The sequence below is a fragment of the Lemur catta genome, chromosome 1 (genome assembly GCF_020740605.2).
Source record: "Lemur catta isolate mLemCat1 chromosome 1, mLemCat1.pri, whole genome shotgun sequence".
In the NCBI taxonomy this organism is placed as follows: domain Eukaryota; kingdom Metazoa; phylum Chordata; class Mammalia; order Primates; family Lemuridae; genus Lemur; species Lemur catta.
Genome location: NC_059128.1, coordinates 72243325 through 72268802, shown reverse-complemented (window position 1 = coordinate 72268802; position 25478 = coordinate 72243325). Strand labels below are relative to the sequence as shown.

The 25478-nt window shown below is 36.9% G+C and overlaps 1 protein-coding gene across 4 annotated transcripts in view; it reads left to right on the top strand.

Moving 5' to 3' along the window:
• MEIS2 (Meis homeobox 2) overlaps positions 1-25478 on the top strand; it is a 200602-nt gene that overhangs the window by 142906 nt on the left and 32218 nt on the right. For all 4 annotated transcript variants that reach the window (XM_045527940.1, XM_045527930.1, XM_045527959.1 and 1 more), the window contains exon 9: positions 1100-1176. In XM_045527940.1, coding sequence (XP_045383896.1) covers positions 1100-1176 — 77 coding nt within the window. The remainder of the gene's footprint in view (positions 1-1099; positions 1177-25478) is intronic.

The window sequence follows — 25478 nt, the reverse complement described above, 5'->3', positions numbered from 1 at the left end:
TCAAATACTGGAATGATTAGAATACTCTGAATGGAATACTTTGTTGTTCCTAATGTCACCCTTTAATAATGTTGATGGGAAATATTTATTACTGGAGGCTTTCTGGTTTATGAATGACTTTGATATGCTGGATAAAAGTTTACTTTTTTGTTTAAGAAAGCCAGTGAATTTAGAGCAGGGACCTACTTAACAGACATGTTTCATAATTATGTACATGCCAGTACAGTGTCTTTTAAAGTAAATGCAAAAATCTAAAATAACAGTCCTTGATATCAGAATGAGACAGGACAGTGGGGTGATAATGGGAGAACTGTTTATTATAAATGTTGGTGAATTTTGATGGGAAGTAAAAAATTAAAAAACACTGAAACCTATGGCTTCATTCTCTTATTGCCATACTTTAAGGTAAAATATAAAATTTCTCTATGAAGCATTGCACAAAATTGACTCCTTTTGATGTGTGGTCATTGCATGTGACCCTGCTAACCCAGAGCAGTAACCAGTAAAAATGAAAGACTCTTCCATTGTCCCACAAAGGAGTCGACATAAATATACTGTAAGTAAACTATGTTGTCATTCAGTCAGTTGCCATGGCTTCCAAGAATAGTTGTGATTATATACTATCTCACTTCTAAACTTTTACTGTCAATAACCTCAGATAACTAGGAAATAATGATTATATTGACCCGTCTCACAAAGATAACTTAGAATAAGGGCTTTACATAGGTTTTCTAGGAAGCAAAGGAAAATGGGCCTGAAACCAGCCCCCTTAGTGCAAGGGAAAGGATTGTAGATAACCAAAATTCTGACGCCACCACAAAAGTGCTGTACATCCCTGACTGATTAAAGAAATGGAGTAACTTAAAAACCTTGCTTTTTACTGCTTGGCCCTGCAGAATGTGGAAGCAACATGCAGCTGCTAATACAGGTTTCTAGATTCTTGTCCCTGCCCATATTTCTCAACACATGATAAAAAAGATGTGAGCAGGAAAATCAAGCCATAGACTAAAGAAATCACTGAAGGTGGTTTCATTCTTAGAAGTAAGTGACTCTTTCTTAACTTCTGATACATCTTTTAAAACATTTGTTTTTTCATTAGCATCCGTACCCCTCCGAAGAGCAGAAGAAACAGTTAGCGCAAGACACAGGACTTACAATCCTCCAAGTAAACAACTGGTGAGTGACCCAAAAATCAATGTCTTTCTCCCATGGCTAAAATGAGATTTCTAAATAATTGTTTTCTCTTTTTGTTTCTAAAACAATTGAAGCTGAGGAGGATAACTTCTGTGTTTCCAGCTTGAGGAGTGAAAGTAGTGATTAGGGAGAGGGAAATGGTTTTTGTAAGATTTATTCCTTTTCTCTTTCTCTCTCCCTCTTTTTTCTTTTCTTCTCTGTCACTCTTCTTCGCCTCACTTTTCCCATCTCTGATGCTTTAAAATTCTCAAATGGAACCACAAATTCTGTTCGGGTCATTCCTGTTGAAACAGTCACTCTGTGTTTTTGCACAGTCCTCTCAAGGAGTTATCAGTTCTGGGAGGGATTCTTTTGTCTAGGCTTTGAGTACTGAGATAGGTACAGGCTTTTTAGTATCTCCTAATAGAAATTTATTTACCCTAATTTTTTTTTAAATAGGAAAAAAGGTTTTTCTATTTTTAGCTTTATGATTTGGTAGATTACTCCTGTGGTGGTGGATGGACCATCCACCCTTTGTACACGGCTTAGAGGGTAACTGAGGAATAGGAGGGGCAGAGGATTAAATAAAATGATCACAGTGGCCAAGAAATGATATAGGAATTACTTATCAAAATACTGGCCCAGGTTTTATCAGCAGCTTAATTTTGTTCAGTACATTCTTGGGGTGATGTTCAGATTAATTGAACTGACAGTTCTCTTTCAAAATTCAGGGAAAGTATTTGCACGGATTTCAGGCCTTATACAAACTTAATTACATGGAACTCCATTTTATCATTCTAATTCCATGTAGCAGAGGTTGTATTTACAAATGAGAAGTCTCTGCCTTTATTCACAGCTTTCCTTAATATATTTATCAAAGCAGGTTCATTTACAAAGTGCTCTATCTGTGGGATACAGGCAGGCAGACATTAACAAAGCTTTTAGGTTTATCAGGCTCGCTGCCTGATGAGCTACCCGAGGGTCAATTGATTTTGTGGTTCTGTGATTCATTTTTTTCTCATTTTTCTAGGATCACAATGAGAGACATGCTTGGAGAATTAGCCAGTTTGTCTGCCTTATCTGTCAGGCAATTTTTTTTTTCCCAGGGAAGTCAAGCTACTTAAATTGGCCACAGGAACTGCCGTTATCTGACTTTAATGCACCCTATAGTGTGGATAGCATTTCAATTACACCAGTAACCAAAGCTTAGCTGCAGCCCTTTTCATGCCTAGTGCTGTACAGAAAGTGATGTGCCTACCTACAGAAGCAGAAAATTGAGTTGCCTTGCTTCTGTCAGGGTGATTAATGCAGAAATAAACTGCTAACCTGAAAAGAAAGGCAGAAAGAAAGGATAGACAATACAGACTTGAATTCACTTTAATTTTCTTCTAAAGATTGGAACTGTGTACATTTAAAGATACCCTTTAGACCAAAAACTTGGAATAAAAGCTATAATCTCCAGAGGGGTATGTGTATGTGATTATATGTTGATATGAGTTTCATAGTGTAAATAAATCTAATGTATGTAAACATATATTCTCATTTATGTTCCTAGCACAAGTTATCAGTGTCTGAAACAATAAAATAAATGCATTCAGTGTTAACTATAGGAGACTTGTTTGCTCTACATGTTGTATTATAGCATCCTGATTACCAGACTGATCTACTACATATACAGTGACCTTTGATACAGTTAACATTGTTTTAGAATCATAATTTTTGTACCTTTTGGGCAATCCAGGGAGGTTGTGATGGGAGTTTTTGAGAAAAATGAAATATTTCTATGCTGATATTTAGCGTTGACATTGATCTTGTTCTTTTTGAAAGTGCTGTTCCATATCAGCCATGACCTGTACTTTTTGATGTAGTCATTACATTTGAAGAGTGAAGAATTTTTATTATCTGAAGTCCTGCATCTAAAGACCAGCATTTCCCACAATTAGACACCTGGCTGGAATCTGGAAAGAGCAACCTTCCTTTCTGAATTCCACTGAGCCCCAAGGCATGTACAAGGAGTTCAGTCAGTGTGATATTTTAGGTTTCTTGTTTCTCTATTATTTGAGCCATATTTGCCATAGAATGCCAAGGGTTAGGATGTGACAGTCTGTCACACAGCATACTTTCCATAATACGGTATAAACGTTGACACCTACATCTCTACAAAATAAGTCCATCTTCCTAATTTTCACACTTCCTTCTGAAAAATCCTATAATCCTGCCCTCGGGTCCAATTCTTAGTTAACAGCTACCGTCACTTTGGTAATAAGGTGTGACTCGTGAGTGTAGTACAGCAAATACCTCTAAAAGACTACCAAGAATTTAGTGTCGGGACTGAATTTCTAAAGATTTCCAAAAGAAATTTAAAAGGGAACACCGCTTATTTTAATACATTTTGAACCTGCCCAATGCCTTGATGAAAACAGCTTCAAAACAGAGAAAGCTATTCAATCTAATTTCAAAGGCAGCACAGTCACTGTTCTTAACTACAAAGTAATAAGTAAGAGAGATGAGAGGAGTGGACTAAAAACTATATTCCAGGCCCTGAGAGCTCTCAGTCAAAAAGCACAAGAAATCAGAGTGTAGTTCCTAAACCTTAAATTCATCAGTCAGCTATACTCAGAAATAATACCCACTTCTCTGATTGACACCAGGACTTTAGGCTTGTGTGCTACAAGGTTTGCATCCAAAGAGTTAGAGTAGTATAGAAAGCCTACAAAGCAGACAATCATGGAAGACTTGCTGTTCCAGTTCTGCTTCTCACTTACCTTTTAAAATAGAAAGGCCATGTAAGGTCAAGGTTAGTTAAGCACGTGCTATAAAATAACATCTATAGTAATAAGCAATGGAACACGGCTCCACACGCACTTGATGGGAGCAATAAGCAATAAAAACAGACCTGTTAAGATCAGTCAGTAATGATGAACTTCAGAACAAATAAGGAAGAAGGAAGTTTAGGAGGTAATTAAGAGAATTAAAGATGTGTTGTATCTTAGCAGACAATGTAAGAAGCAATCTTAGTGGGCATTTCCCATGTATTTACAGTAAGGAGTATGCAAAAAGTGATGATGCAACCAAATCAAAATGTGATTTCAGGAAAGGAGTGGAATTTATAGCACTAAGTCATTTATTTCTACAATTAGCTCTCAGAAGTCCATAAATAATCAATCACCTAATTAAGACTTTCTTTTTTAAAACATGATAGCCAGATCTTCAATGTGTGCACTGCCAAAGCTAATCACAATTGATAAGACTAGCTTTGTAGGCTGGCTAGTTTGTGGAGAGTCACATCAACTGCAAAACAACCATAGTGCATGCATTAAGAGAGGAGTAGCAAAGAATCGAATATCCTCAGCCTGAATACCCTCCTCACAGTGCAGAAGCAAACATGGTGTAATTGGACTGAATATTGATTAAAGTTGTAAGGGTAACATAGCGTGGTGGGTAAGCACTCAGGCTCAGGAATCAGACTGCACAGGGTTAAAATCCTGGGTTCATCATTTGATAGATGTTCGACCTTCAGCAATTATTTAGCCCCTTTTAAGCCCTAGTTCTTTCATCTGCAAAATGGGGATAATGGTCCTGTATATCTTATATAGTTGTAAGACTTTAAGAAATGCTGCTTGCTAAGTGCTTAGCAAAGTGTTGGCACATATAATAGACGGCAGCTATTGTTAAAATAGTTAAAAATAAATAATTGTAGAAATGAGAAAGAGACATGATTTTGTACAATGATATAAATAAAGAATTCATTAAAAAGCTTATAAACAGAAATAGAGATTTCTTCCAGGGGGAAATAGGCATATTTAAGGGGGGAAAATTTAATGCAGACAGCTTACTGTGCATAGCTTCTATATTAAACAAAGATAGACTTTTGTAGTTTCTCAGATGTTTTTTGTAGTTCTTTGATGCCAGGGAGGTAAGATTAGGGAGCCCTAGAAGGCAAGTGGCTTCAAATAACTGTGAAAGTTAGACATTTTGAAGGAAAGTTTTGGGTATTAATGCTCTAATATTTTCTCAGGAGACATACAAGCATTCATTGACAAAAGAAAAACAATATACTTCTTAATGAGGAAGTTCTTGCTTGAGTAATTTGTTGAGATGCATTTATACATCTTTGACAATAATAATCATTGAAATATGGCAGTCTTAACTTTGATAATTAAAATCCCTTAAGCTAAAACTACTATGGGAAAAATCATAAGCTACGTTCATATTCTCATGTAATTTTCCTCAATGCTATATCAGAATTACAATATTAACTTTGAAGTTCCTATCTCCAGATTAATTTTAAATGGAAGAAGTACTGTACTTTTAAAAACTCGAGTCACTGCAATAAATATAGCCTGCTTGTATACCAACACACAAAATCCACAGGGTGACTTATTGACTAAATACAGGTTTACCAGGAATAAGGAATAAAGGATTTGCTTTCTTGAGAGAAGATTGTCTACAAGCCCCCAAATAAAAAAGCATAAAACTTAAATTCCAAAGAACTTTCCAGTTGAAGGTGGTTCAGAGAGTTCCTTTCTATGATCGATTATATTAATATATCCTTATACGGCCTCTCAAGCTGAGATTAAATATCTGTGTCCTCTTTGCCCCACCTTCCCGTCAAAATGGTCTCATAGCAGTCGTTCTAGGTCTAACAGCTTTTCATAATCGGCACTCAGTTTGCAGAACTTCTTCATGGAGGAAGCAGCGGGTTTTTTTTTGTTTGTTTTGTTTTGTTTTTTTAACCTATTTCAATTTGGCCCATTGATGAATTTTTCTAGAATGTATAGGGGCTTGTTCAATTAGGACTAAAGGACTGTGCTGAGAGAAAAGAACCCGTTTCCCTTTCTAGCCCTCTTCTCTTGCCCTTTATAGGAAGGCTCATTAACTGTCCAGGTGACTTGGTTTTCTTATTTGTAAAATGGAACGATGCTGAGACAAAAGGCGAATTTGTATGTGAAAACATGTTGTAGGTGAAAAGCACTCTGAAAAGAAAAGGTAGTACTGTTAGAAAATCTTCTCAGCCCTGATTAAAATATGGACAGGGACAGAGTGGTAGCCTAAGGAAAGCAATCATTTTCCTCTGGGATTCGTCAGCCCAGATAGATTTGGGTGCCCGGATGCTTTTCTTTGCTGCTTTTACTTGAAGGGCAATGATAGTGTACTAGGTAAGTTTCAAGATAGAAGGTCAATTTTAGGCCTTATGTCAGTGAATCTCCAAGCTCAATTTGCAGCCTAATTAGTAGGATGCTGGGTAAGTGGTAGAAAAGGTTGCACTTCTTTACAGCAAAGAAAAGTCATTTTCAAAAGTGTGTATGTTGTCATTCCACCGCAAAGAGAGCAGACACCAGGAAATATGTTGTAATATTAGGACATCAAGAGTAAGCTGGGATTTGAGTAAAATAATTTTGTAGTAAACATATGGAATAATTGGCCAGTGGTGCAAGAAATCTAAATGAGGTACAGAGACAGCTGGACACTTTTATCTCAAGAGAGAAAGGATTGAAGGATAGAGTGATAAACCAGGGAGGTGGAGTTGAGATAAACCTAAAGGGAACAAGCCTGCTGGACTAAATATCCTCTCTCTGCTCAGCAATTTCCACCGCGGCCATTTGTTAAATGCATAGCTGCCGTCTTCAGTGATTATTTCCAAGTAACATCTATGTTTCTGAATAAAAATCCATTTGAATCTCAAGTCAGATTTGCCAGGTGCTAGATTCATTGTCAGCATTTAATGTGCTGAAACTGCCGACGCTGAGGAAATGAACACAAAAACGCATGCTTTTGAACTCCAGTTTGGTGAGCTTGAGGTGAAATGCTTCTCTTTCAGAAACTTCCTACACCAGAAAAATCAGTGGCCGTGGAAGGAGGCAGAGATGTCACGGGGCACAATTCCAACCAGCCCCATGAGGTCGTTTGCTAAACCAGAGTGTTTTCTTACCAATCGTTCGTGGGGTGAAAGAACTGGGCTTGTGTTAGCAGTAGGGTTTCAAATCTCTTTCTATCTCTATACAGGTTCCAATCACTCTGTCTGCATGATCATATTATCATTTCTTGGGGGAACCTGCAGTTATTTCTGAGAAGAAAAGCAAAAGAAGGTGGGAAGAGAGATTAAAAGATGTGAAAAGGAAAACACACATGATTAATGTTTAACCGGAGGGATTGCCCTGAAATTTAACTGGATTTCATTTTGTTCTGTCTACAGCAAATGTTAACTGGGGGTGACCAGGGTATGGACATGTGGTATACCAATTTTGAATAAGAGGAAGTGTTACCATATTTTCCCATTTTACTTCCTACAGCAGATTCATGAAATTCCCACACTGATCTGAACATTGGAGATATTTATTATACCTGGGAAGCTGTGTCTCCAATCCATTGCTGTGTCAGATCAGCATTTCTAGACATCTTCTATCCTATAGACATAGGAGTACCATTTCCAGAAATTTAGATTCAGACCAAATTTGGGCAAGCAGCTAAGACTCAGCAAGAGCCTTTTAAAAGTGGTAAACAAAAGGAGTAGAGGGGGAAATAAAGGAAGGGAATGCCAGTGAGGGGACTCAAAAGGGAGGTTTGCTGCAATCCTTTACATTCAATTATACCAGCTCCTTTGTGCTTTTTCCCTTTTGCTCTGCAAAGAAAGAATGAAATATGGTTTTCATAGCAAGCTGGCAGCATTATCTCAGGATGCATATTTCTTTGCTAGGTTGGAATGCCAATAAGGGGAGAAAAAAAGTTCCTCGTTTAGAGAAAAGTACAGTGCTACAGAGAAAACACAAAACAACAAAAAAGGAATGCAACAAGTTTCTGAAACAGTTCCAAAAAAATGCCCCTTAAAGAAAATAGTTAAATTAGAACTTTTTAGAAGATAAAATTTCTCATGCTAAAAGTTACTGTTTTTTCCAAACTCTCTAAATATGAAAAGAAATTTGGCTATACACGTCAACCCTTTGATATTTGAAGATTTTTAGAATTAGCCCACTTTCTTTCATTGATGAAGACAATAAACTCCAGACAAGTTCTGAGTTAGGCACAAGGCTCTACCTTCTTCTGCACTTCATTATACCAATATTGGAAGAGAGACAAGGTTTACTCAAATAAGTCCTTTATCCATCTCAGTTGGCATGATCTACATGGTTTCTCAAAGTAATACAGAAATAAAAGTCTATATTTCAGTGGGTTGCATGATTTTAAAGTAGGATAATAACCAACTTAGCTATTTACTTATTTTTAAATAGGTAAAAAATGAAGATTACTCATTGAAAATATTAGTTATCCCATAGCAACTGATTCAGTAAGTATTCCTAGCCCCAGTCACAGATGGGTAAAGTAAAACTTGTATTTTAAGAAAACATTTTTTTTAAAAGGAATTTTCAAATTATCCTCTAATTTATTTCTAGAATGGAGAAAATAGAAAGGGGGCTTGTAAATGCAAAGTTTAAATGAGCCCCTGAACTAGCAGCTATTAAAAGGAAGAATATGCCAATACCATCTTATTTACTGTCTCAAAATTTTTTACTCTTAAATATAAGAGTCTTGGTGGCTACATCCTGGTTCTAAGTTTTCAGTCCTTTTTACCACGATGGTGCCTTTACCAGTAATTCTTTCTTCCTCATTTCTTCCATGACCCGCAGTATTGAATAGTCTTTAAATTCTCTCTAAAAATTCACTCTCAGAGAGATAACTACTTTATGAATAGTGTTTGACCCTCATTCACTTCACTCATTCATTTATGCATTCATTCATTGGAGAGCAGCCTGCTAAAAATTACTTAATTGAGAATCTGCTCTGTTAATGAGTAAATGTAGGTCTTATTAACCTCGTGATCTTGAGGACTTGTTTTGTTGTTATTGCTGTTGTTTTCATTGTGTAGGATTTTTCAAGTATAAGAGAGTGAGCCTCGGTGAGGTGGCGCTTCCCGGTGCTTACTCCAGGAATTCAATTCATGGCACTTAAAATTGTTCCCTCTATTCGCTAAACAAGGAAGATCATTTTTTATCTGCAAAATTATTAGCAACCTGGGTAGAAAAATAGAGAGAGCCTTAATTTTGTTTTCTTTTTCATGCTGCTTTCTTCAGTCTTTTTCCTGCTTTATTGTTTTATTATATATAATCATAATAGAAAATCTTATTTCTGATTTGGTTTGGTTTGGGTTTTGTGCATGAATCTGAATCATTACTGCTGACCGATCATTCAGTTAGAAATTTGCAGCTCACTCCCAGCCCTCATCCAGAATCGTTAATTCTACACTCAGGTTGAAACACATGCAAGGTTCTTTCTCTTTTTCTCTTGAAAGGTAAACATTTAGAGATATAAGATTTCCCCTGTTGCTCTAGATACAGCTAATCTTTTAGATAAGTCCCTTCAGGCTGACGTTTCAGGCTGTTTAATGTCGGCCTCTTGAGTTCCAAACTTCCTTAAAGCCTTTAGATAAGCAACAAAACTTTAGCAGTGATTACTCAAGGAGTGGGTGGAACAGTGAGTTAATCCCCAAAGATCTGGATTCAAATCTACCTCAAAGCTAATAGGTGAAAAATCTCTTTAATGGTCTTGGCTTAATGGCTGCAGCTCAATTCTTGAGGAAGTAATGGCTCATCCTTGACTAAGGGTACATCATGAGAATACCTGCCAGAGGATTCCTTTTTCCATTTTTGACAGATCTCTTTAGTAGAGATGGTCACAGATATTTGCATAGTTCCAACTGTTGGCATTTTGGTAATTTCAAAGTTAAACTCTGTCCTCTATTATGAACCTAGATTTTGAATGTCATTTTGCTTAAAAATTACAAAACACATGCTAGCTTTCCTTATCTCTGCACACTGTTTTCTAAAATTCAGAAAAGGACTCTCTTCAGAAGAGACTCCAGTAGTCTGATGGATGAGATTACTCGAAGTGGATGCCATAAAATGCATAAGGGGATGGACAGAGTAGTTTGTTGTTGTTTTTGTTGTTCCTGTTTTGACCTGATCCTTACTGTTTTATGTGTCAGTGCCGTTGAAAAGATGCACCATATTGCAAATTTCCTCTTCATAACCATTTGTAGAAAGTAGCACAATGGAATTTGATCACAGCTGGTTTATTTCCTGTGTTACCTGAGGCCAGGTTAGATAGGGTAAATTCCAGATACTTTCTTAGCCAGAAGTTACTAAATCCTGATAGTCTTGGATCTGTGTGACTCAGTGTAGCTCTTTGCTTTGCTTTGCTCTTGACAGGTTTTCTGTTATCTTGTGATGTTCCCATGGAGTCTGTGTTTCTGTGTTTGTATTAGACAGAACGGGCTGCTATAGAAGAATGTGAAGGAGAAAAGTAGAAACTCCCTGTGGAATAGAACAGTAAAAGTCATAGGGATTAACTTTCCTCGTAATTTTTTCATAATGAAATTACTAAAGCATTGTCCGTAAACAGGAAACAAGTGAGGTGTAAAATAATTAGCACCAAAGGGAACATAATAGGTTACTTATTAAAATCCATAGACAGATTCTATGACCCCATCGGGTCCAGGGACCAGAGGTCACATGACTCGGTGTGCCTTTTCTGAGGTGAACACCCCAGTGTACTTTGTCAGCTTACTGGCTTCTGACATTAAATAAGCTTCAGGTATGATTTATTGAGTAGCCTTTTGACAGGAGTGAGAAACTGAAATCTTCTAGTCCTTGCTGAGCCTCAGCTCTATTTTCATTACCTTCTCCAAGTATTACATTTAGTCAACCGAGTTATGTGTAGTTCTGGGAGCATCTCTCCTGCTCCCAGAAGTCATTGTTCCACTCATAATAAAATTATGCTATCAATTTGCCACAAGAGAAACACTGGAGTTCACTAAATTATTGCCATGTGTTTTGCACTAAAGACAAAGTGATACCAATTAAAAAAAAAAAAACCACCCCTGGATTCTGTTTTTTAATGGCATGCAGGGAGGAGTGAGGCTGGCTGGCAAGGGAGGTCATGTCTCCCTTCTACACTTTACAAATTTCATTTTCCTTAATTAGAAAATGGCGCTTATGGAGAATGAGCAGGGGGTTTAAGTGGGGAAAGAAGAAAGAACGAAATCTGAGCTGAGCCCTAAATAATGTGTCAGAAAATGACAACTTGCCTCCCACAAGACTATTTCTTTGAAAGATTTGCTAGGTTACATTAGGCTCAGATAGATTTTCCTGGAAATGGGGCCATAACCCACAGACTAAAAAAATGCCCCAGATCCAAAGCTCAGCAGATAAGTCAAATCCATACTTTGGTTCCATCACAGCAGTGAGTGCTCTGTAGCTCTCACTTAGGGTAACATTTTCAGGATGCTGTGTGCCTGGGGATTTGAGCATTAGTTATGAGGTAAGAGTGTCATATCTTTAGATTATCAATGGGAACTAATATCCTGGCATCTCAATTCATCTTCTACTCGATTAATTAAAGAATTGCCAATAATTTGACCTCAGAAGGAAAGTTTACCTATCCCATACTCTACATAAATAATGCCTGCCAATTTTCCCTCAGGTTAGTGATGAAGTGAATTCAGAATTTTAGATATTATTAATAAGTCAAATTCCATTACAACAGAAAATCTTTATACAATAAAAATTATTTCCAGCCCCAGGCAGTAGTTCACTGATTTTAAATAATACTTCTAATGACACAATTTTATTAAGCAATTGTGGGCAAGTCCATTGCAGTGTATTATAATGAATTGTATTTGTTCTGAGGACAAACAGATAAAATTTCTTTAGCAAATTGGCACCTCATGGAGATGATATGATTTTCCCAATAATATCAGTAAATCGTTAACAAAGACAAATATAATGAGGACCTTCATTGCTAGACCTTCCTAGAAACTCCTCCATAGCCTAATAGCAACACTTACAAATAGACCAAAATGGATCCAATGAGAAAATGATTCTTCTAAACATCACAACAGAATAAAATTAGTTGTGTTTTGGGGAGTAAGATCCCTGATCTTTGGCTGTGTTTCCAAACTAGTTGACAGTCTGAAATAATTTCTGAATCAGTTTGGGATTTTTTTTGTGTGTGTGTGTGTGTTTTAAGGGACAAAAGGATTTATTCAGAACCACAGTGCTTAACTTCTAGTAGGTTCTCATAACTTTTGTTGAATTCAAAAAAGCTATAGAGAAGGCTGGAGAAGAAAATACACATGAAAGCCAATTATTGAGGTGAGAGCATGAGCATAGCATTCCATTTCTTGGAGGAGATAGGATTCGATGGAAGTTTTGAATCTGAAGAAAGAACTGTTTTAGTAGTGGGATAGAAATAGTATGAGAGACCACGAAAGTAGGGAAATTGAGTAAAGGAGTCTGGGAGGAAAACAGCTCTCCCTGACTAGAAAAAAAGACATTTGCAAGTGCACGAAGTACAGTGAGAGAGACAGACACCCCAGTCCACAGGGTTATGGTGGGAACAGCGTGGAGGGAGGTTCAGTGTTCAGGCAAAGGACGCTGCAAAGTAGTATGTTAAAAGGGACTGGGACATCAGTGCTTGGGTCTAATTCCAGCTCAGACAATTTGTGGGATCTTGGGCAATTTAGCCTTTCTCAGTGCCTATTCCCTCATCTGTAAAAGAATGGGGACTGGGTGATTTTTAAGGTTCTTTCTGTCTTTAAAATTCTATTATTTTATGATTCCAAAGCTGTGAACTGAAAAAAAAATCTAGTCAAAGCAAGTGAGATAAAAAACGATTTTAACCATTGTGTCTTGAATTGATTAGAAGAAGAGATGGAGAGACCAGTCATAGTAGACTATAGGTGACTTACACAGAACCTGAATCAGAGAGTTAGCTATTAAAATGAAGAAAAAGAAACCGATTTTGATCTCTATTGTTAAAAACTGTGGCAGGTTTTGGTGACTGATTCAGCATAGAGTGAGAAGAGAAAAAGGAGCTACAACTCTGGGCCCTGTGCCTTGGGAGCAAGGGCTTGGAGATTCTTTCCACAATGACAGCAGATTTCAGGGGGCCTGATGGTTTCTTTGGGAAGATGATTTTGTTTTCACAATAGATAGCATAAAATAAAGATGAGCCCTGTAGGGGAAGAGGTCAGAATAACAGGAAGCACTGTGGGACTGCACAAGGGGAGGGAAAGGTAGGTCTGAGGGTACAGATGTTATTCGAGCCCTGGGAGCAGATGAGCTTGTCCAGAAAGAGAGGAGGCCTTGGTGACAGAAAGCAATGGGAGGAGCTCAGGGGTTTGGGGGGGAGTCCACACCAATTACTGTTATTTAGAAGAGCCCTGAAAATGACCACCATACAAGAGCTTCCTAAGGCAGAAAGCTATATAGTACAAGATTTCAACACGTAGTTTTAAATCTTCAACTGGAAAGATCAGTGAGGGTGGGGGGAAAATGTTTTACATCTATTGAAAGCACAAAATTCCTCATAGAAATGGAGGAGTAGGCAAAGTAAGGAAGTCCATCTTTCTTCTTCCAAGTTTAGACAGGATAATAAAGGGGTAAATTTTTGTATCATAAAAGTTTTGATTCAAATAGATATCTCATAATTTTTCGACAGTTGAGAAGGTTAAAGATATTTTAAGAGTGTGGAAAATCATGGATTTTTAAAAATCTTTGTGAAATTCCTTGGCATCCCAATCCCCAACAGGTCAGCAGCAAAACAAAAACGATCTTAATGGTGTGTTTTTGATCTGGCTGTGGAGCGCATGGACCTTTGGCTGTGGGTGAGCACTGCTCTAAAGTAATTTGCTTCAACCGTGACCATTCATACACTTTTGCTTTGTCACTTTCATAGCGATTTATAAATTTTTAAAAGGCAGCACTAGAGAAAAATGAAATACTGTCTTATAAAAAGTATATCTTATTTAGCTTTTATGTAGAAGCTATGCACAGTCCCTTATCTTGATATTTTGATAAGCTATTTCTTAAATCCCTCCTTGCAAGGTAGATACCCCTATTCAGAATGGCAAAAGAACTCACATACCAGGTCAAAGTTACATGTAGAGTTGCACAAAAAGCCATTGAATCTGGAGTCACTGAGGCGACCAGACCAAATGATTTCCCCACCCAGTCACCTTCATTTGTCAAGGTTGTCTGAACTGACTCTAGACATTGACATTTTGAGAGCTAATTGTCTATTTTGTCAACTCCTGACTCTACAACAAGGGAGGAATAAATTTGGGAATCTATGAATAGCTAAAACTATGCAATTTAAATATTTACACCAGTGGGACAATTGTGAGGTACCTCCAACATCACATCTGACCTCAAAATGCAATTTAATCAAATCTTTCCTCCCCCCACGCAGGTTCCCCCCATAAATTGTACTTTGCTCTTCAATGTCTTTAGTCTCTGAATCAGTTTCTCACTAGAGAACTTATTTTCTAAGGATCTCTTTCTTGAGTTGCTTGTTCATCATTTGTATTGACATGTTGCTTTGCCAAAGTTCATCTTTCAAAAGTGAGCCTATTTTGATCAAGTCTTCTTACTGAGTAACACTAATATAGATGAACCTTAGAATTCCAAACAAATCTGCTTTTCAATGAGTTTGAAAATTTTCTGAAACAATTATCTTTTCCACTAGAGAGCAATGAATGAATCATGCTTGTTATCCCTCCAGTCCTGACTATATTTGGAGTAATACATGAAAATTTTATAATTTCTTCAGAAAACTGGGCATTCATAATAAAAAATAGTATGACAGGTTGAGTCATTTTATGAGAATATGCTATTTTGTGACTCTTAAATCTTTATTTAAAGGGGAACATTAAATACAATATCAAACATAGTCCATTCATAATTAAAGTAGAGCTAAATTTTATAATAAATCTCTCACATGGTTCCTAGGAACACATGCCTACCAAGACTCAATTGCACTCACTTTTTGGTAATCCTGTGCTCAGGAAAGGAGATGTGGTTGATTACCATCAACTTTATAGAAACAGTTAATCAAACTGAAGAAAAGTTTTGTTCACTCAAACAATGCACCTCCCACTTCTCGAGGGCAGAAGCTATGGTCTATTTGCTGTCCAAGATCCTGGGTACCTATTATAGTGCCTGGTACACAGTAGGTACTCACCTAATATTTATTGAATAAATGCAAACATGATGAATGAATATTTGGTATCTGTATCAAATGATGCTCCTAAAAGGTCTTATCTGAGTAGTAAAAACTGTTCGGAGGTACTAATACTTTATTTAGAGGCAATGGGAACTTAAAATGGGGAATAATATTCCTGTCAATTTTGAACAGTTGCTAATAAAGTGAAGCTTTATTAATTGACCTAAAAATTGGATTTAAATGAAATAAATTATAAGTGGAAAAGACCTTTTAAATAATATAAAACACTCACTTTACAAAAAAAAATTGAGATCCAGAGAGAGGAAATGATTTTCCAAGGGTTACCAAATTCACTAGAAGTAAGGGCCAAAGTTGAACAGATCAAGTCCCCAGGTTCAGAATCATTTCTAACATACCACATCCTTTCATTTCAAGTATTAAATTATCTCAAAAAGAAAAAAATATATATAAAAGGAAGTATCTCGATCATATAGTTTCTTTTCTATGTAATTTCATGGTGCTGTGGTCAACTTGGTTTTAAGAAAAATTAAAGGTCTCTCTCTTTCTGGTTATTATTATGTTATTGTGTTCATGAATGATCTAAAAAATTAAGTAGTAAGACAGTAAGAATTGAGATTCTTACATTATGTTTTAAATAAATTTTATTGAATGAAATATTTATAATTCATCCAAATGAGTATATGTAATTTTAAAAACATGAAACATTTAAGGAACCTCAAGAAATCTTGAAAAAATTTGCTTTGGATTTGGATTTAGGCTGAATTTGTTACTGAGTGGCTTTTGACTTGAAAACTACTCTATGCAGAGGTGAGGGAGAGAAGTTGAGCCAAAAACATCATAGGGCACTCACCTGAACTAGTTAATAAAAAGAAGAGTTTCTGGATCTGAAAAAGATGATACTAACTGAAACAAAGCTACCATTAAAAACTTAACAACCAGCTAAGAGTGCTCCCACTACCATATTGAATCTGTGACCTTGGACTCTAACCAATTATGAAGACCCAGGGCAGCCACTGAACAAAGCAATTACAATGGGAGTCAAACTATTAAGGAGCCAAGAGTTCAGTAGCTTTATGTCTCTGCCAAGGTATCCCTAGAACAGTATATAATAGGAAGTGAATAATATTAACATTCCCACATGGTAGTTTAAAGCAATTTACAGTATATTCTAATCCAAGCAGATTTTTCATTTTGATGACTATGGGAGTGGTTATTTTATTTTTATATGTACTTTTACAAACATCTAAATTGAAATAACCAGTAGCATAAAATTGCCAGTGATTTAGCTGGCTATGAACTTGTAACCAAATACATTCAGAAGATTTTTTTTCCCCCTTTAGCTTTCAGGTAAATTTCACTGCATGACAGCATTTCATGCTAGGCAAAGCTCATACAGGAGATGAAAAAGCATGAAGCATAACAAACATCACAAAGCCACTACAATTTCTTGTTTATAAAGAAAAACAAGGAATGTAAGCTAAGTGGAAAGGTGCTGGTTGAAAGGTATTTTAAATGCCTTCGAGTTAAAACCATCAGGGATCAGAAAGCAGAAGGTGAATTCTAGAGGCTAGTACACCAAGGGAAGAGGCTGATGAATTGCCTTGTGCACGTTTTAATTAAACTATCATCCTGAGATTTTTTTGTGTATTGATTTGCACAGTACTTAAAAAAGCTTCTTTCCCCCCTACCTCCCTCCTTTGAATGTTAAAGCTTTGTGCCTTCAGCTTGACTCTATGAAAAGAAATTACTCATCTTTGGAATTGTTACGGAGGGAAAAAAAAAAAAAAACAAATGGGTGGACATGTTCTCTTCTCCTTTTCAATATGTTTAAATTTCAACTGTTCATATAATTATGCTGGCATGTATTTCTTCCTGGCTCTAGTCATGCAGAAAAATTTTAAACATGAGAAATTGGACAACTCTAATGTGGTGTAAAATCTACTTACGCATTGTATTTCTTTCAATATTCGTTACCAATAGTATGCACATTGTTAAAATTAAAAGAAAATGTTAGCTTTTATGCCCTAATGCATTTATGTGATATACATAGCTGCCAACTATTTTATTAATGTTGAAAAGAGGAAGTTTGAAAAATAAAAGAATTGTTAGAGATACGGTTGGCTTTAGGCAGAGGTGACAGTGACGGCCATTTAATAGTAATTGCCACTTGTATGGCACCAATTATAAAAGTACTTTACCATCAATAATTAGTTTGCTAACACCCTTGTGAGTCAGTTATTCTTAGTTCTTCTGTACAGAGGAGTAAACTGAGGCATAAGTTGAAGTGATTTTCCCAGGGGCTTTTGGAAAGTCATATAAATAGACAAAAGCATTAGGGCACTCAATTTCCATGTCAAAATGTGAAATATCATATTCTTAGATAATAGGGTTTTCCTGTTGATCCCTCCTGAGTAAGTTGAAGATTTGTGTCTCCAAATTTCTTTACTTTTCCCTACTTCCAGTCACTCCCACCTGCCTCCCCCCCAATATACAAATACTAAACAAATGGGAAATACTTGGCACTAGTGTCTGAAAGTCATAAAAAGGATTATCTCTCTCTGAGATATCAATTTCTAAAACTGGTCTCTCAACCACGCAGGTCATGTAAGAATAGCAAGATGGTCTGATGGAAGAGATAAAGAAGAATTTTATGATGTAGATGTAGATATCCTTCTTCCTCATGCAACTCTAGATTCTCATGCAACCATAAATGTGTGTGTGTGTGTGTGTGTGTGTGTGTGTGTCCGAGCTGAGGCTTGTGCTTGTCAGTAGTGGCCTCTGGAAGGCCATCTAATTTTTAGGGTTTTTTTCTTAGACCACAGAACCTATGGAAGACTGAATTGTTCTGATGCTGAGCTAGTGTTTTCACCTGTTCCAGAGTGAGCTTGAGCTACCCACCTAATTTTCACTAGCCACCCAGACTGGAAATGATGCCCTGCTGGATTAGAACTTTAGAACTCACTCTGGAGTGGAATAGACTATCATGACTGTCTCTGATCAGCATCCTTAAATCTGTTCCTGGAATTGCCCGTTGGTGGTGGTGGTGGTGAAGAGGGTTTAGAGATAGCTTGTCTGTCATGTCAAGCTAATGGTCTGCATGTGAGAGATTTCAGAGTTCTAATTTATTTATTCACTTTGTTCCTCAGTCAATGTCTGATATTTGGAAGAACAAATTTTTCCAAATTTTAAATAATCTCTCTCTAGTAATAGCCTATGAATTCCTTTCTCCCTCACTTTTTGACTACTAAGCCGCCTTCAACACACACTCGAGGCTTTTCCTCATTCAGCAATGGACTGTAATATACTAGTTCTAAACCTTTGCTGGGTCATGGACTTCTCAGCGGAATACACACACACACACACACACACACGCACATGCACACGCACACACACACACACACACACACACACACACAATTTTGCCTACAGTCTTAGGGCCCTTCCATGGACCCTGTAAGATTAACCCCCAAAATAAATGAACAAAAGCAAAACAACGACAAAGAAATTTCTACTCTAATAAGTCTGGTGGAATTATGTTAACTAACCTTAAAAAAAAAAGACCATAATCACTATTCCTCCTTTTGTTGGTTGTTGAATTTTAAATTAATTGAATTTCTAAAATGGCAACAGATGGTTCTCACTTTATTAGATTTTAAACTCATAAAAATTACAAGCCATACCTTTTGGTTTGTTTTGTATGGTACAGTCAGGGCCACCACAGAAGCCTGAGCAGTCTGCACACTGCACAACTCCAGGGGGCATCATACACACAGACACTCTGATTGGCACCCCCAGAGTCATACAACTTGGCATCCTCATCAATGTCTAACACATTAGGGATATGGAATGGCACCACCCAACAGCACATCAATTTTAGCAAAATGCTGTTTCAGTCATTAGCCATTAAGTCTGCTTTGGCTGTAATTATACTCTTCTGAATGGTGACTTTCTTCCTAATGTTTATCTCTGTATGTTAAAAAATATATAGTACACGTCTGAATAGCCATTAGACCTTAAAGAATATCACTATTCCCATAAACTTTTCTTCCTTGGTGAGTTTTATGCTAATAAGGACCTTGTACACTGCCTTTCAATGATTTGTGACCACCTTAGCACCCTGCTTTGTGAAATGTCTGATTATCTGCATATCTGTCTATTAATTTGTTTATCTGTCCACCTATCTATAGAAATTTTAAACGGTGTAATAACTTTAAGAACAGTGACACTAATGTAGTATTAGATTAAAAGAATGTTACTTTATATGGGTGTAAATGTAATTTAGAGGCACTTAGAGGAAGCTCTATTCTTAGCATGATTCTTGGCCAGTGAAGACAGGTTGATCCCACTCATTTTGGGATTGCTAATTTGTCGTTAATTAGGAAGATTGATTCTGTTCTGTGATGCATAGGCCCAGCCCCAAATGCATTTTTCTGGTTTCTGGGGCACTTTCCTAGTTGTCATTGTCATTGCAAATGTGTGACAATGTCACAGGGCCTCACAAAATAGAAGTGCTTTCTGGCTTCTAGAAAACAAATACCAACATTTTTAAAATTTTATTTTATATTATAAAGATTATGCTGGTATTATTTTAAATAAACTGGATTATCCCGTTTCATATTTTTAAAATTACAATACAAAAGCTGTGCTCTGATTTTAATTTTTAGTGAGAGAAATGCTTCTGTAGCAAAAAAATCTTTACTGTGTTTTCTTGAAGTAATGTTAGTCTCAAATACAGTGCCCCCACCCAGACTGTGCTATTATGTACAAAACAGCATTTATTTTCAATATGTTAACTATTGTTTATCTTCCCCATGATATACTGAGTTTGCTGCTATAGCCTTTTTTCTTCCTCTCCTCTCTTGGCTGATGACAAATCTTAATCATTTGACTGTCCTTCACGACAATTACTTTAACTAAGATGAGTTATATTCCCTTTATTGGAATGAAGTTGGAGAATCTATCAAAACTACTGAAAGGAAAATTCCTAGAAATGTTTTTAAACATAGTCATTAAGAATGGGCTGAACCAATACAGAAAAAAATGTGGAGACTTGGGAGTGTGAAAGAAACCACTTACTCATTGCAATTTTGATGCCCACCATTGCCGGGAAGATAACTCAGGCAACTTTTGAACCACTTATTTCAGAGTGGTGGAAACTGGATGATAAAAACAACATTAATCCACAAAGAAGGATCTAATTTTACTTACATATTTCACATGCTGTATAATGTTGCAGATAAAATACGCATGTTTGTACTTATAGGAAGATATGCATATATATAACGAACAGGCTTGAATAGTATGTAAATATTTACATTTAAAGTAAGTGACCCAGTCTTATATCTTTTTATTCCGTGGTAACCTCAATATTTTGACAAATCTTTCATAATTTCTTTTTCTTATGACTTCAGAAATAAGTTGAAAATTATTTTGATGGGCTACTTTTAAATGTACTAAACATAACTCAGAAACAAAACAACAAAATAAATAAAAAAGCTAGACCCCAGGACATGAGAATGGGAAATGAGTGATAATGGGGAAAATGAGGGTGTTTAACATATTCATTTGCATCTTGTCAGCCTAACAGCCTTAAGTGCTTAATAGAAGAGCCTTTGGTTGTGCCTTTCCTCGTGATTTAGTGATCCTTGCCAGCCTCGGTGACATCCCCTGGTGTCATTGGGAGTTCTTTGGTACTTTGGCAGCTCCTTTTTATTTCTGAGTATCTCTGAATGTTTTATATCACAATTCCTTGTACAATCAACTCTACTTATCTCTGTGGTTCATTCTCTGTAGAAAAGTTCTAATCCTCAACTGGCTTCCTCCTGCCAGCCAGTATTTTGCTGAGTTGTCACCTCTATCATCAATTTTTGTGTGTTTAGAAAATTCAAACTGACCCAAATATTAGCCCACATAAAATGTAATTGGGGAATTAGATGTGCTGCCTCCTCCAAAACCACATATTCTGTCTGTCCACACGTATTTATTGCACAGCTACCATTGCCCACATACTTGTCATGGTGCCAGGAACTATGCTAGGTGCAGTCTATTCAGGGGTGGGATGAAACGGACCTTCTGCCTTCCTGGAGCTTCCAGTTCAGAATCAAATGTAAATGACAAAGGTACAAAATTATGACATCGATTGTTTAGAACTTGGAGTATGTTTTCCTAAAGATCATTGTTATAATGATGCACAGAAGCCCAAACACAAAAGCCTACACAATACTCTCATCTGAATTTCATCTCAAAATGTTGGAAATATAGCTCCCCTCCATGCAGCTGGGGGAGAAAATAAAATTAAAGATGAGGAAAAAATTACATGCACTAGAAAGCTCATACTCCTTGCCCCAAAGCTAGTATGTCCTGCTCTTTAGAAGGGGATCCTACCCTTTCTGGTTCCTCCACTTCTTCCCCCATCTTACCGACTCAATCCAGTGACATTCAGCTCCTGAAAAGAATGAGACACGTGTAAGTAAAATGTGAAGTTGAGAGGTTTCTGTATCTGTTTTCTTACATTGGTATGAAATATTTGATCAGGTGGTAGGTCAGGTTACATATTTATAGTGCTAGGTCCTACAGAGACATTGGCAAACCAGAGTCATAACCCCATCGTTGTGGAGTTTCCAGTCTACTGACAAAACAGAAAAATGATATAATTATTTGCACATGAGCTGTGAATTTTTTCTTTTTCTTTCTTTTTTCTTTTCTTTTCTTTTCTTTCTTTTTTTTTTTTTTTTTATAATCAGTGCCATTCATTTACCAAGAGGTTACGAGGGTTAATGGTGCAGTCCTCAGCCATGTAGAATAGTATTGTTGACCCACAAGGAGAAAATAGAGATGCTATTTTCAATTGGTTCTAAGCAAGCCAAACACAATATTGACTGTGTTTAAGTCATACATTTAAATACTTATGCATATTACCTGATTGCTCCTCAGAAGAGTTTTCTGAGAGGAAGGTCATATCTTCTCTAATCTCCATTTATACAAAAGGTTAGGTAATAGAGGGTACATAACCTGCCTGGCATTACTGAGAAAACCCGTGGTACCACATTGTTTTGCATGCATACCCAGGTATTACTTGCTACTTTTTCTTAAGTCACTTCTTATAGAGAGGGCGGGCAGTAGAAAAAACAGATTTCAGAACACAAAAGATCTGAGTTTGCATCTGGTCTCCCTATTAACTGTTTGGACCTGAACTTGGAGCCTTAGTTTCCTCATCTGTCAACCTGAGATAATGCCCTTGATTCAGAATAATATTGTGAGAACTATATAACAATTGGTAGGAGATCCAAAAAGAAACTCATTACTATTGTTGTTTTAATAGTTGTTATATCACATTTTCTGTTTTCTTTCTATTCCTGGAAAAACCATGTACATTTTTCCAGCATATGGTAAGAGATTAATAAATATCACTATTTAACAGGTAGCACAGAAAGTGAATTTCAGGAATTTCCTACTCCCTTTCTGCAAATAGTTCCTCGTGCTATTATGTAGGATTTTTATTTTTCATAAGATTTTTAATTTTTTTGTTTATTTATTTTGGGTTTTTTTTTTTGAGACAGAGTCTTACTCTATTGCCCCAGCTAGAGTGCCATGGCATCATCATAGCTCACTCCAACCTCAAACCCCTGGGCTCAAACGATCCTTCTGGCTCCGTCTCCCGAGTATCTAGGTCTACAGGTGCACACTACGACGCCCAGCTAATTTTTCTATTTTTTGTAGAGGTGGGGTTTCACTCTTGCTCAGGCTGGTCTTTAACTCCTGACCTCAAGTGATCCTCCCGAGTTGGCCTCCCAAAGTGCTAGGATTACTGGTGTGAGCCACCCGTGCAGGCCTTTTTAATGTTTTTGGTGATGGAGTATTTTTGCAGAGACATTTGCAAAATAAAGACAAAGAAAATTCTGTGGTAATTTGAGTACTTCGTGGCTTCTGAATGAAGGGGGTTAGTGTCATGGCAAAATGGTCACAAAACCCAGAAATCTTGGCCAGCTCTAAAGATTTTTTTTAGCAGTGTTTTTTTTTTTCTTCCTCCAAGCCTTTGTTCATCTATGTTTTTTATCAAGCATTTAAAATTAAAAACTGAGTTTTATAAGGTGCACCACTGAGGTACCAACAGCTCACAGGATCTATTGAAGGTTCTAAATATAAAGGAAATGACTTATTGCAGATATCCTAACATATGGAAAGAAGGGAACAGGCATCATTTTCAGAGATTTAAGTTAACAGTACATCCCTGAAAGAGTCTCCTTGGTCACTTCCTTTATAGTCCATTGTTTCTTGTATTAAAATACAAGGGATGTGTTCCTTCATCCCTCTCACTGTCATATTTCTTAAAGATTTAAAAAAGATGAAAGGTGATGTTAACATCAAGATGCTTTGAAAGAAGTAACACGTCTAATGAACTCATACCGGGCTCTTGAAATGGTAGATAATATTTCCTTTCGAAGATTAGCAAGGTCTGGAGATTAGAATAAACAATACATAGATGTTATTTATGTTTCTTCTTTTTTCCCTTGCACTTTATTTCCCAATCAGAGCCTTTCCTTCGTTCTGCCCACCCTGGCCTTTTTCCAGGTTCTCTACCTGGCTCCCTCTGATCCTCTCTGTTGCAGGAGTTCACCTTGCTCCCCACGCCACTTATTTCTGTGCCCCCGGTTTATGTGCTGCTTCACGTCAGACCCCCATACCTCATCAGGCCCCCATACCCTCTCTTATCTTCAGGGTGGGGGTGGCCTCTCAGCAGGATTGGCAGGCCTTGCAAATCTTTTGGCTGCTGTAATAAAATCTCCAGTTTCTGAGATTTATGAGGTCAGATGCATGTAGAAGAGGAAGCACCTACAGTTCATGAAATTGTAAAGAATGCCAAGCACATAGATAGGAAGAAAAGATGCCCAAATTCTTGACAGTTCATAATTTTTGCCAACGTGGTTTATATTTCCTTTAATTTATCATTCAGGTATTGCAGGTATTCAAATGGCCAATTCGGATGCTTTTTGGAGCTCTTGAGATATCAGTTTACATAATTAATAGAACTATACCAGCAGGTGACTGTAATGTGATTATAAAGTACAGTCCTGGCTGTTGGGGTGTATTGAATACTTTTAAATGAAATATGTGGAGTGTGTGTACGCATGCAATGTGTTTAAATGAATGCAGCCTTTCCAATCAGCCAGAAAGAGAGAAAGGATGTAAATTGCTAGCATGTGTTGTTCAAAATGCAAAAGTAGGAAAGCAATATTGATCTGTGCTTTGGATGTTTATTTACATCAGTTGCACAGTGTTAAGATGTCTGGCCATAATTATCAAGACCTGCCCACCTGTCAAACCGCAATTGGGTTATTTCCCCATTGTCTTGCAGCAGTAAATCTTCAGGTCTGGATGGGCATTAGACAAATGGAAAAGGGCTACTTTCCCAGAACATGTAATTCATTATGGAAAACAGGTGCCTGCTGAAGAGTTTTTGCTTTAATGCAGACATATTTTATTATTCATAAAATATTAATGTGAGTAGTCACTACCAGAGTTGTGTGGGTTGTTTTCATGTAAAATTTTCAGTTTTAATATGAGGAGAGAAATTGTAAGAATTCTCCAAAACTTGCTTTTTTAAAAAGGTAAAACCATTCCATAAATAGTTTCATTCCCTTGCTCTCCCAAAATAGGTTCCAACGACCTGGCTCCCACTTACATAATGTGTGAAAATAAGTCTGCTTTAATGTTGTATGCGGCGGGTGTTCCGTCCAGGGACAACCTTGTAGTAGGGACAGAGTGACCTTTCAAGGAAAAAAAAAAGGAAATGAAATATACTTTCATTTTCCAGAAATATGCATGCAAGTAAAAATTTGACAGCCTGGAAGAACATAAGCAAATATATCTTTTTATTTGAAGATAAAAAGAAGCAGGGCTGGATAGGAAAGGGAAAAAACCTGTGAAAAAACGGATGATGCAGTTTTTACGAATAAGCAGCTTAATGTATCTTGGCACCCACAGTAAGCCTTGTAGGAGCTCAAAGTGCCTCAGGCAATCTGTGAGCAGAATAGCAATTTTATTACTTTGTCATTAAACCAATTTCACAGCAGTATTGTTTGTTAATGAGCAGCGGCAAACGAGCGAAGATGTCACACACTGGAATAGCAGAGAGATTTGTGACCCAAGCTCACAGCACTAAGATGGAAAGACCACGGCTATAAAAAAGGAAATACTTTGGGATGAAATGCAAAGTCTATACAGCAGAGCTTGTGTTTATGAGCTACCATTTTGCTAAGAGCTGTGAGAGAAATAAAGGTCTGGAA